The sequence below is a fragment of the Triplophysa rosa genome, linkage group LG3 (assembly GCF_024868665.1).
Source record: "Triplophysa rosa linkage group LG3, Trosa_1v2, whole genome shotgun sequence".
Classification (NCBI taxonomy): Eukaryota; Metazoa; Chordata; class Actinopteri; order Cypriniformes; family Nemacheilidae; genus Triplophysa; species Triplophysa rosa.
The window spans coordinates 12494085-12507317 of NC_079892.1; the positions used below are offsets into that span (position 1 = coordinate 12494085).

The 13233-nt window shown below is 34.2% G+C and overlaps 1 protein-coding gene across 6 annotated transcripts in view; it reads left to right on the forward strand.

Annotated features, from left to right (window-relative positions):
• The window catches only part of brsk2a (BR serine/threonine kinase 2a), a 209318-nt gene that overhangs the window by 138823 nt on the left and 57262 nt on the right, over positions 1-13233 (forward strand). For all 6 annotated transcript variants that reach the window (XM_057330556.1, XM_057330552.1, XM_057330553.1 and 3 more), the window contains exon 5: positions 9205-9321. In XM_057330556.1, coding sequence (XP_057186539.1) covers positions 9205-9321 — 117 coding nt within the window. The remainder of the gene's footprint in view (positions 1-9204; positions 9322-13233) is intronic.

Below are 13233 nucleotides of genomic sequence, written 5' to 3' on the forward strand. Positions count from 1 at the left end.
GGAACAGTTTGACTGTTGTCAATTTGTACGGTTCATTTGAGAAAATCCCTCCGATTATTTCTGTCATTTTTCGTTTGTTTATGATAATTGGTCTTATTTGCTTCACTGAAGCATAAAGCTGGTTATTAACATTAAAATCGACGAGGGCTTAAGCGCTGCCATATAATGATTACAAATTGAATGCGGTTCATGTTCTTTTATAAATATCATTAGTTGATATTGACTTCAGAACCGCATTGCCATTTTAAATCGAGTCTTTTGTTCTGCAAATCCCTGACTGCTCATTGGCCAGACATAATATTAAGTAGTGCTTAACCCCAATAAATGTGTTTGAATTTCCTTGTCTCGCTATTTAAGACCTGAGAACCCTTTCAATAAAGCATGGTGGTTGTACAAAGGGACACCAATGGCATCAGTTTGTATTACCATGCACTCTGTTGCTACCATGCCACTAAATGTATTTATTTTTTCTTATTTAAAGAATTCAATTCAGGTTTATTTATATAACACTTTTTACAATGTTGCATTGTTTCAAAGCAGCTTTATTAAAGGAAGAAGAACAAAACAAAAAGAAAAACACATAGAAAGGTAAAATACAATACAGCGCATTTTATTGAAAGACTAAGACCACTCAAGTAAGCAGTGTTAATGGAGTTTACAGAATCTTAAAGTAATCTAATATCAGAAGTCTCCTGGTGAGCATGCCAACACGGCTCAGTGGCGAGGAACCCAAACTCTAATGATGAATAAATGGAGAAAAAAACCTTGGGAGAAACCAGACTCAGCCGGGAGGGTCAGGTCTCCTCTGACGTGTTACAGCTGCGTAACAGCAACTCAGTAACTTTGAGTAAAAGTTTTTTGGTTAGTGAGGAAAGCTTATTCTTATTATTTGTTTGAAGCTTTTTAAGTCTAATGAATATTTTTACCCTTGTTTTCTGTAATAGACACAGGCATGGCATCAGTTTTGGAAGGCAGCAGTGATGCATGTGTAGTTTGAGCGCTCTGAGGAAAGGATTAAGAGAAAGTTTGCGTGGATAAAAGAGCTGATCCTCACATTTAGCAAGTACAAGGTTATTAGGCTGATCTATTTACTGTACAGATAGGGAGGCATTATGGGTAATGAGTGTCTTAACATGTGCTTTAAACACAAACACGCTTTTCCATTTGTGCGCACCCACATACAATATAAAAATAAAATTCTTGCTAAAAGTCTTACTAAAAAGTGTTGTAAAATGCATTTTCAAGTTATAAGTTGTATCTTATACAGTGTTTTATATTATTTATATCATATTTTATCATATTTATGTTTTTGTGATTGAACATACAGTATCTCTCTCTACTTTTTTACATGTAGATATAAAATAATAATAATTTATATATTGTCTGTTTGTTTCAACATTTGTTTGGAATGACATTTGTTACTGAAGGCCACACCCATCTGTAACTGGCTTCTTTCCACCCAAATTATGAATAGAAAGTATTCCTTCTGCCATGTTTCTGTATTAATATAACACATATCCAGTAGCACAAAGAAATAATGATAATAAAGATAATTGTGTTGTTTACCTTGCACAAAGTATAGCTTTAACATAGGAAGATTATATTTGTATTTTATTGCATAAAAACTCAGTAACTAGTATTCATGTACAGTATAATAAAAATGCAGATATTGCAAAAGATACAGCAGGCAAAAAGTGGCGATGACTGATTCTCCGTAACATTTTTTAAAGGGCTGTTTAACACAGCCTATGATTTTTTAAATCATAATTTGACATCTTGGAAACCAAGATATTGTGAGAGTTTTGGTATTGAGACAGTGGTGGAATCAGACAGTAATACCATAAAACTCCTAATAACAGCTGGTTGTGTTTGTTTGTTAAGATCAAACATAAATACGATAAAATAAGATTAACATAAAAAACCATAAATTCCTTCAATTACTATAATTATATTTCTTAAAGTCTCTCTCTCACATATACACACACAGTCATGCACACAATGTGGGTGTCGTATATGATAAATCGCAGTCACGCAGTGATCTCACATCTGTTATAAACCTCACTTCTGTGCACCCTCAGCGTGCCGGCGGAGCTCGGTGGTCCGAGAGTCTCGCTGTCTCTCGTCCCCGGATCATTTCTCAGAGCCCGAGGCCTCCAGCAGAGCAGCGGTGGGGCAGTGTGCTCCACAATCCATGAGGAATGTCCCTGTCACGATGTCACATTTCCCCAGGTCTCATGAGGCTGAGAGATGTCCGTCCTCTCTGATCTCCTGCCAGCACAGTCAGCAGGGGATGATGGGAGAAATACAGGCCCGATATTCTCTTTTTCCGCTTCCGTCTTTTCCTCTTTCGGTTTGTCTGTCAGTCTAAGTCAGTTTTTTCTCGTCTGCTGTATTTCAGTAGTTTTGTTATTCCTTACTAACCTGTCTGATATGTTGAAGTATGTGATAGAAAGTCTTTTATAGGATGCAGATTTTTTATTGTGATGGACAGATTGACAGGAAGCCACGGATATATAAACGTCAGCGTTTTTAGACGTTTTAATCGCCGAAGGGCGACTGCTCATTCGATCCCTTGCCGTCCACCTACGAGATCATTATCTTTCGGCTTCTAGACGTTACCATTTCCTCGAATATAGACACTAATAGAGTCAGTATAAAGCTTACCTGTCAGACAGTGCGTATATATTCGGAAACAACGTAAGACAGGAAGACTAGCTATTATGAACAGATATTTTTTGTCTTTGTGACGTTTGTTTTTATTTCTGGGATGCAGTGTCTTTTTCACAGGGTTACTTGAAATAAAGACGGAGAGAATTTAATTATCTGTTCTTCCTATACTCAGTAAACGATAAGCAATATTATCTCATGATCTTTTTTGTTTTGTTAATTGATCATAAATAAGGATTGCCGAGTTAAATAAATAAGCACTGTGTTTGGTTGCTTGATTTAAACAATCTCTCATGCGATTTGTTTGGGTATTTTTGTTGTCTAATGCGGTGATGATGATACATGTCAGTCTGTCTAAATACTTTTTTGGCCCGCTGTATATAACAATAACACATTATAAATGGACAACAGCGCTCAGAAATATCCGGCATATAAAGATCTGTACATTAGCACCCCCTCAACCTCTCAACACGAATAAAAGTCACATGGTGACCATTTATAAAATCCAATATCGGCATAAATACACTTATAAATAGACTTATCATAGGTGTTTTGATTTTGTGAGCATGTAATGTATGATGTAATGGTTTTCTGTGCCACCAAGAACAGGTTGGATGAAATAGCCAATCATTTTCATGAGCCACTTGCATTTGGAGGAAAATGTGATCAGTTTTGTCTGGCTCTCAAAACAAAGTTAATAAATTTAAAGAACACATGAAATATGTTTTTTTTGCATGTTGGTTTGAGTTTTGGAAAGTGTTCTCACATATGTCAAAAAAAATATGTTAGGTGGTCTTTGCAAGTCTGTCGAATGATGTTTTACTGTAAATCTAATTATGTCATCATCAGTGTAATATTAAGAGATACAGAAAATTACATTAGCCTAGTATGAAAACAATGGAAATCTGAGATAGTAAACAACACTTGTTTACTATTTGTGTGTGTGTGTGTGTTTGTTTACCCGACAGCAAACAGCCAGCACGCATGTAAACCCAAGTGCTAGTAAACATACAGAGCACATACATGTTGCATAATTAAACTGCATAATAATGAGACCGCTGTGAACAGCATGTGATTAAGTTTGTTAATGGACTTTCACATTCACTGCCTGCTGTTCTTTACATTACAGTAATGTAAAGCTTGTTTGGGTGCTAATTGAGTTAATGGACCTAACCGAAACATATGAGCTCTACAGGGAAAGTACAGAAGACATTTATAGAAATATAATTATAGAAATACAATTTTTGTGTTCATAATATTTGTTTTTAATAAGACTGTCAGCTGATTGAAAAAAGTAGTTTGATTGTAATGGATTTTGACTGATTATTTGAATCATGATGACAGTAATTACATTTCTCAATATTCACCGAGAAAAGACCCCAATTGGAGTTAATGCCAACATTAAGATATTCGTTTTTTTTGTTTTTTTTGCTGACAAGCATTCAATAGATGGCACCAGGCAGTATTTTTATTTTTTTGTCCTTTTCATTGAATGTAACTTTAAATAATTTGATTGCCTATACAGCAAGGTTATTTTAGTTTACTGAGATTAAAACTTTGAAAACGTATCTGTTTATTGTAATCAAATAAAATATTGGCCAAAAATTATTGGAAAAACTTTGAAATGTTGCCTCAGAAATAAACTGAAGTTAGTTTAAGGCACTAAAACTATAATAATAAACAAAAAATAATATAAAAATGAATTATTTATGTTTTCTTATAATAAATAATAAATAAAATTAAAATGACAAAAGCATACAACAAAGTTGCTAAAAGTTTAACTAAAATTAAGTAAAATTATTAATTAATTAAAAAAATGTAATTAATAATGCATTATTATTATATAAGTAATTACATAATTAATCATTAATAAAATAAGTAATTTAAAATATTAATAAAACTAAAAACAAAAACATACTAACTCTGCTATACAGTACTAAGCAATCCATTGAGTTTCTTGACTCACACAGACATGAAAGTACAACTTGACCTGCTCATATATCTAAAAAAATAATCTCATACAGGATACACTGTAAATTAAAACGTAAATTATCATTATAAATTTCATTTTTTTTATTAATATTTAGGTTTGTCATCCATTTATTTTTGTGCTGTACTAGCCAGGCCACTTCTGTGAGGGCTTTTTTTAAAAAAGTGTTCCTATAAACTTAAGTTAAATGTACAGATGTAAAAAGTTACAGTTTTTTTATTAGCTTTTATAGTTAGGAACACTTCAGCCAGAACTGCCGTTTCGACAATATCGTAAACACAACTATAAAAAACATTAAGCTGATTTAAATGCAGATCTCTATCAACAAACAGAACAACCCAATGTATGCATAAAAATGTAGACTCACCGGGCCAGTAAATGTGCAATTTAAGACCTCGCGGGCCTTCAGGGCCTCTATGCCCTCAGCGAGCAACACAAAGCCAATAGTATCAGAAGCATCACGGGATGGTTTATTACCACAACTTCACTAACATATTTCCTTTCCCCTGCTTCCGTTCTCCATTAACCTGCAGGCCGGAGGCATTGAAATTAACCTCGCCGCTGTCGGATTAATAACCTGCCGAAAGGAATGTACGCGAATGGTCTCTGATCATATCAACAAACTGTTTCTGTCAGGGAGAGATTACGACGTCTGGGTTCTGTTAATGCTCGCAGATGTGACTTTAAAGAGCCATTATGGATGTTAGTGCTGTGGCAGCTTATAAAACACACCTCTGCAATTTGTCCCTTTGATATCATTGAGCTGTAAATCTCATATTTAATTATATGACGGGTGCATACGAGGGTTCATAGATTTGGTCCGTTGTTGTTGGTTTTATGACCTCTATGAAAATGTAAGTACTGTTAGTCTTAAATTTCATGGTCTGAATATTTGATTGTCATCAGTGTGTCCATAGGTTTGTATTCCGGATGTGAAAGAACTCCAGCTGAATTTTACAGAATGTATTTGTATATAGTAACATGTATTACTATACGTAACGTGTTAAGCAACTGAGAGTGTAGTATTAATAATTTACCATCAAAACTTAAAAAAAATGCAAACTCATCTAAAGTAAATTGCCTATGAATGGAGCATGTCTAGTGTGTTACTATTTTTAACTAGCATGGTGTTAACTTTAACTAGCGTATTACAAATTTTAAATAGCATGGTACTAATTTTAACTAGCATGTTGCTATTTTTACTATTATGATGTTAACTTTAACTAGCGTGTTACTAACTTTAACAAGTGTGTTACTAATTTTGAATAGCATGTTACTAATTTTAACTAGCCTATTGCTATTTTTAACTAGCATGGTGTTAACTTTATTTACCGTGTTGCTTTTTTTAACTAGCATGGCGTTAACTTTAACTAACGTGTTACTAATTTTAAATAGTGTGATGCTATTTTTAACTATCATGCTGTTAACTTTAACTAGCCTGTTACTAACTTGAACTAGAGTGATACTAATATTAACTTGCGTGTTATTTTTTTAACTTGCATGGTGTTAACTTTAACTAGGGTGTTGCTATTTTTAACTATCATGGTGTTGACTTTTACTATGATGTTACAAATTTTAAATAGCGTGTTGCTATTTTTTTATAATAGCGTGTTGCTATCATGGTGTTAATTTTAACTAGCATGTTACTGACTTTAACTAGCGTGTTGCTATTTTTAACTAGCATAATGTTAACTATCTTTCATTTAAGTCTTTAATATCAATGTAGATTTTTATTTTTGGTTTAATTTTATATTTTAACCTTTTAACTGTTTTGACCGTTTTTGAATATATATATACTGTATACTGTATATATGTATATGTATGTACCTTTTTTATGTATGTGACAAATCAAATCTTGAATCTTGCTGTGCATTTGCTAAAGTTTTTGGGATGCTTCTTTAGGTATGATGCTGTGCAGTTACTGTGTATGTGGTTGCTAGGTTGCGAGGGTGTTTAGGGTGGTCACTAGGTGGTAGCTTTGTAGTCTGAGTCAGAAGAGCCTACTCCCAAGTGTCTGGTATTTTGGTCTCTATATTGTATTTCTCTTTAATGTTTTTTCTCTATTATTCGCTAAAATTTATTATGGAGCGTTAGAACAGACAGAAATGTGAGCAATAATAAATATGCTGCTTTCTTGAGCGTATGAAATTCGCAGTGTGGTTGTGCCCTCAATAGTGTATAAAGACTTTGAAACTGTATTGTTATGCTTGGAACTATGAAAAGTGGGACAGTAAATTAATTAACAGAAACTTTGGAATTCATTTTGATGTGCTAGGAAGCAAAGCAGAATTATTATGTTAAACAGCTCGCTGGTGTCGGCCTGTGGTCAGATGGGTAGGTGCTTAACATCACACTCCGGCACGGCGGACATCTGTCATCTCCTCCCACTGGGTTTTGTGGACTGGCAGCTCTGAAAGAGAAGAACAGATAAAGAGACAGAGACAACTGCAAAGCTTTTTTCATTGATGATTGTGTGATCCAGCGGGTCTCAGATCTCTCTGATGTCATATACAGTGCCCTCCAAGTGGGGGGGATATCACATTATGAAAAAAATGTTTTTCTCTAATATACCCTGGTCACCATTATTGGCACCTTTGGTAAATATGAGCAAAGAAGGCTGTAAAAATAAATCTGCATAGTTTCTCCTTTTATGTTTTATTGAAAAAATCTACAAAATGCCAACATTTCATTAAAGTAAAACAAATTGAAGTGGGGGGATATCACATTATGAAAAAAATGTTTTTCTCTAATATACCCTGGTCACCATTATTGGCACCCTTGTATTCAAAACCTTCTGCAACCTCCATTTGCATGAAAAACAGCTCTGATCATTTTCTATTTTATGTCTGATGAGGCTTGTGAATAAATCGCAAGTCGTCCGAGTCCATTCCTTCATACAGAATCTCGTAAGATCCTTCAAATGTTGGTGCTCTCTTATCTTCAGTTCATCCCACTCATTTTCTATAGGGTTCAGATCAGGGAACTGGGATGGCTATATCAGGATCTTGATTTTGCATTCAGTGACACATTTTTTGTTGATTTTGATGTTTGTTTTGAACCAGTGTGCTGATGGAAGATCTAACCACGAGACATTATAATATTTCTAGCAGAGCAAGTCAGGTTTTGATTTTTATAACTTGGTATTTGATATAAAACATGATGCCATCTATCTGAACAAGATGTCCAGGACCTCTGGTATAAAAGTAGGTTCACAACAATAAAGATCTGGTGACATATTTAACTGTGGACATCGGGCACTTTTTATCCCTGTGTGCATCAAACATGCTGTTCATTTCATATGGCCATAGAACCAGTCCTGGTTGTAGTTCCAGTATGGCAAATTAATATGGTGGAGTTTATTTTTAAGATGAGATTTGTTTCTTGAACAGTGTCCCAAACAACTTGTGGTGATGGAGGTGCAGTTTTCCTTTGTTATTATTAAATGCTTTCTGACCCCAAAATTCAACTGATTACTGCAATTTTCCATCTGTGATCTCTGAAGAGTCTTTGACCTCTCAAATTCTTCTCCTCACTGTGCATTGAGACAATATAGACACACATCCTGTTTCAAGCTGATTTTCAACATCTCCGTTAAAACAATAAACAATTTCATTAAAGCCATTTTGTATTTTGTGTAGCTCAACAGAACTATATTGCACAACAGAACTATATTCTTTGGTTTTATCCATTGTGATAAATGATTAAGGGGGTTTGGGCTTTGTAATATTTATTCTCCTGTGCAACGAGAAGTCATGACTGGACAACATCATGTTTCTAGTCACCTTGGTGTGCTAAGAAAATGTAAATATCAATGGGAATATACTTGGGAGATATTTTACTCATAAGAATTTCTAAGGGTGCCAATAATGGTGACCAGGGTGTATTAGAGAAAAACCTTTTCTCATAATGTTATATTCCCCCCACTTCAAATTCTTTTACTTTAAAGAAACGTTGCAATATTTTAGTTTTTTTAAATAAAAGATCAAAGGTGAAACAATGCAGATTTATTTTTACTGCCCTGTTTGCTCATATTTACCAAGGGTGCCAATAATAGTGGAGGGCACTGTACACATGTTGTCTTTTATTTGCACTGAAAACTTTAGCAGGGAAACCTAAAAAAATTGTCATTATATATGACAGAGTTTATAATGTAGTGGCGATGTTACAATATAAAACACAAGTATATATTAAGTAATTTTAATGAACAAATAATGACTTATTAGAATAGTCATTACTATTAATTATTAGTTAATTGTAATAATATGCTCAATTAATAATATTATATTAGTTTATTACAGTATATTATGAGTTGATTATTAATAATCACTATTGGTAATGTTCATTTATTTAATTTTAATTAAAAAACTTTTATGTATATTCTTATTGCTATTGTAGTTATTTATATATATACCTTATAAAAATATAATGTAAAACTGTATATGTTAATGTATTACATAAACACTGTGAAATTCATAAGAAAAAAAAATTGTATCATGTCATTCGTGAAATGTCACTTTAATATGTTTGGGTCTTTATCTCACACGCAGTCACAGGGACCTGAAGCCAGAAAACCTGTTGCTTGATGAGAAAAACAACATTCGGGTCGCAGACTTTGGCATGGCGTCCCTGCAGGTGGGCGACAGTCTGCTGGAGACCAGCTGTGGGTGAGTGAACAGCACCATTAACAACACTAATAATGGGGACAATCAGGTCGGGTCTTGACTTCGAAGATACATAAAAGAGTTAAAGGAGGTCAGTCATTTCTGTAAAATGGCTATAATTACTGGACCACACAGTCATTTCAGTGCTGTGAACTTCAAATGGTAGTCAAAGGTAACTTACTTCAAAACTGTTGGAGTGTTTTTGTTCATTAAAATTTTCTGACTCTAAGATTTAAATGAGCTGTTTTTGCCTGTTTTACCTTTAAGACGGTGACCTCGATCATCATTGGCTAACCGCTTCACACTAAAAATGAGTAACTGTCCACTGTAAAGTTGTTAAATACAAAAAAAGCAATTGGATTGTAAGGGCAGGTAGTGATTAATGTACACATGCTTGACGTCAATACTGAGTGACCCGTTTTACTACATATAGGGTGGGTCACAGGAGAAACTTTCTTTTCCAGTATGTGGAGGCAGCTAAAGGTAAAAAGTCACTAAATTGTGTTACTATATATTACAAATCCTTGCATGCTTGCTATGAGTACACAGCAATGACTTAAGTTTCTGTAGGTCTGGCTGTGGTACTATGTGGTACTATAATAAGAATAAGAATAAAAATACAGAACACAATTTTGTGTTAAATAAACTATATTATTATTATATTATATTATATATGATATAACTATTCTGGTATTGTTTCGTCAAAAAATATAAAGTACAGTTTGTGATGCTGATCTTGATGCCAGATTATGCCAAAACAAAATATCTTCCCTTTAGGATTCTTCTTCCTTTTCCCTGTGTGATTTTGTCCACGTTGCCCACATTGACTCCGTTGCTCCATCGTGCAGATAAAATGTGCACGATGCTCTTTGGATTATTCTTAGTGCATGCTGGGTAACATAAATCATCAGGTTTTGAACAATCTTGTGCCAAAAGTGTGAAAATACAGCCGTGGAAAAAAACTAAGAGACCGTTTAAAAATTAGTTCCGTTTTTTTCTGAATGTAATATTTATAGGTATGTGTTTTGATAAAAAGCTTATTTTAAAATTGCATTTGTTCGCAGAAAATGAAAACTGAAGATAAAGCTCAAAATAACAGAAGAGATGCTCTGTATTTTTCAGACCTCAAATACTGCAATGAAAACAAGTTCATATTCACGTTTAAGCAATACAACAGTCATATTTCTACATGTATTTAGGGAAAGCTCAAATTTATTTTTTATGTCATAACCTGGATTTTTATCACCGTTTTCATGTGTCTTCTCATGCTGTCAGTCTTTCACATTGCTTGTTGGATGACTTTGTCACTCCTGAAGTTTGATTTTGTTGAAATTCAACAGACACTGGACTGAAATGGCCACAATACATCTAGAAATGCTGATGAAATGAATTCTTTCCACGGCTGTGTATTTGTCAAATAAAGTCTATACAGTATTATAGTAATCATTGTTAAATGCAATTTAAATGCAAAGTATTTTAGAAAATCTTTTGGTTATGACGGCACTTGATATTGCCCCTGTACAAGCAAATACTTAACCTTTTACTATTCTCAAGCAGATTCATTTGTTCGTGTTTGCTTGACCTTTAGGATTACAGTTGGACATCATCATAGATTAAATTTGAATGCATTGAAATACCTTACTTCGAGTCACCTCATATTTATATAATAGGAGTTTGTTTAGGTCAAACCAGACACAGAGTACCTTTGTCCAAACCTTTGTGTACTCACAGGGTGACAGCGTCCCCTCCGCAGGTCAGAAAATCCAGTGAAACTCGGTTGCCTCTCAGCATCATGACTCAACACTGGATCTGGATTTGTTCCGTCACGCTAAAAATGACCTCTAAAGGAGTTATGTGTTGGTATGGGACGTCGTGGCCTTAACCGTTTATGATTGTAATGAATATTTTCATGTTACAGCATCAGTCTGTAATCGATGAATCAATAAGAGGTTCATTAGGATGTAGTGCAATATTTATATTTGAGGTTACAGTGACGTCATTTTTATACAGATTCTTTTTATTACCGATTTTTATATTTGGGGATACTTTAATAGTCTCATGTAGTGATGTGTTTTATGGCCACAAACCAGGCACTCTGATTGTTTGTACATATAATGACTTTAATTCAGGGTTTTTTAATTCAGGGTGATTTATTTATTTCCATTTATGCTGCATTCTTAAATATGTGACCTTGCCTATAAAAACCCAGCTAAAGTCATTTTTCTGTGATTTACTGTTTTCAGTTCAATTCAAGTTTATTTGTATAGCGCTTTTCACAGTTTACACTGTTGCAAAGCAGCTTTACAGGAGAAATATCTTTCTTTTTCTATATAAAATAATCATAATCATCAAAAAGAACATGCTGTGAAAATATAACTTTGATATATTTAATACTGACTTCAAATTATTGTTTAGAAAGCCAATTTATATTCCACTTTTGTGTAAAACAAATAATGTGGTGTCAATAAAGTAATTGATTTCAGTATTTCAGTATTAAGTATAAAGATACCGTATAATTTGCCATTTACAGTAATAAATACACATGACCTATTTTCATCATTTTTATGGCTAAAACAACTTTGATGCTCCTAATCTCATAATTAGATTATTGGACTTTAGTCTGGATTTCACAGACAGGGTTACATTTCAAGAAGTAAATTTCGCTCTTTTTGAGCATTTGAGCACCGCAAAAAAAAAAATCTTTGGGCATTTTTGGAGACATTTATAAGTATAATAATCCTTTTCATAAATCTATTCATTGTTGTGATTGCTAATTAAAACACAATCAGAAATCCAGCCTGCCAATCTCGATGAAAGGTTTTCTAAAATATCCACATCCCGTGCCCATGATGACTGGACGAGTCATGCAAATTCATTAGAACACATGACATCTTAAATGAAACCCATTAATCTATGACATGACCATTACTGGATCTGTCTGCTAGACGTTCCTTTGACCTTTGTTCTGTCATTTGGCTCACGACAGGTGTTCAAACCAAGATCTGATTCTTTTCATATTCATTTTAAAGTGATGTGTGCAAATACTCCCAGAAATGGAGAAAGGGTTTTGATGGACAGCTGGATCACAGCAACTTTGAATAATAATACAAGCTGAATTTGCATCGGCTCACAGTTTGAGTAATATCTATTGAGGTTTTTTGGATTTCCTCAGATTTTTTATTGTGTTTATTCCATCTTTATTAATAACACACCATTTTCGGCTTGTGATAATAATCCATTGTACCAAAAAGAGACGCTTGAACTCAGATGTCTAATCGTTTGCAAACCCACATGAGTTTTCGAGGCGTCTAAATATCTGCCTGTCACTGGCTGACGGCTCGTGCAGAAATGAGGGAGGAAATGAGCTTTAGCAAACAGCTCGAAGTAGATGAATTTTCTGGCACGCGGCACCGCGGGGTTCCTCGACAGAGTCATCCGTTAATGGTTTATTTTCATCTCTAATTCGCCGTACTCATCAACGTAAACAATGGAAACTTTTTCTGCCCTTAATATGTCCGATTGGTTTTGATCTCTCAGATTTAACACGCGTGATTTAGAGGAAGATCTGTAACCTCTGCGATGGTACGCTTTTTGACTCCTGACAGCAAAGGTTGGGCTGTATGTGTTGAAGGCAGATTTGTTGTTTTCAAAAAATGAGTGCCATGTTGTTGTTAAAGCCCATAAATGACGTTTATTTATTTGTATTAATTTTGATGAGAAATTGCAATTTCAATTTCAATTTCACTCATTCTAGACATTTAGAGTTCTCCACAAAACTATTTTGCTTCTGCTTCTCCAGATCTTTCGGAGCCAACTTTTGGGTTGACATTTTTTAGTATTTCTGTATGCAGTCAGAGTACTTCTAGCTGAATATGTTGCACGAGAAGAGAAAGCCCTTGCAAATAGGATATTGGT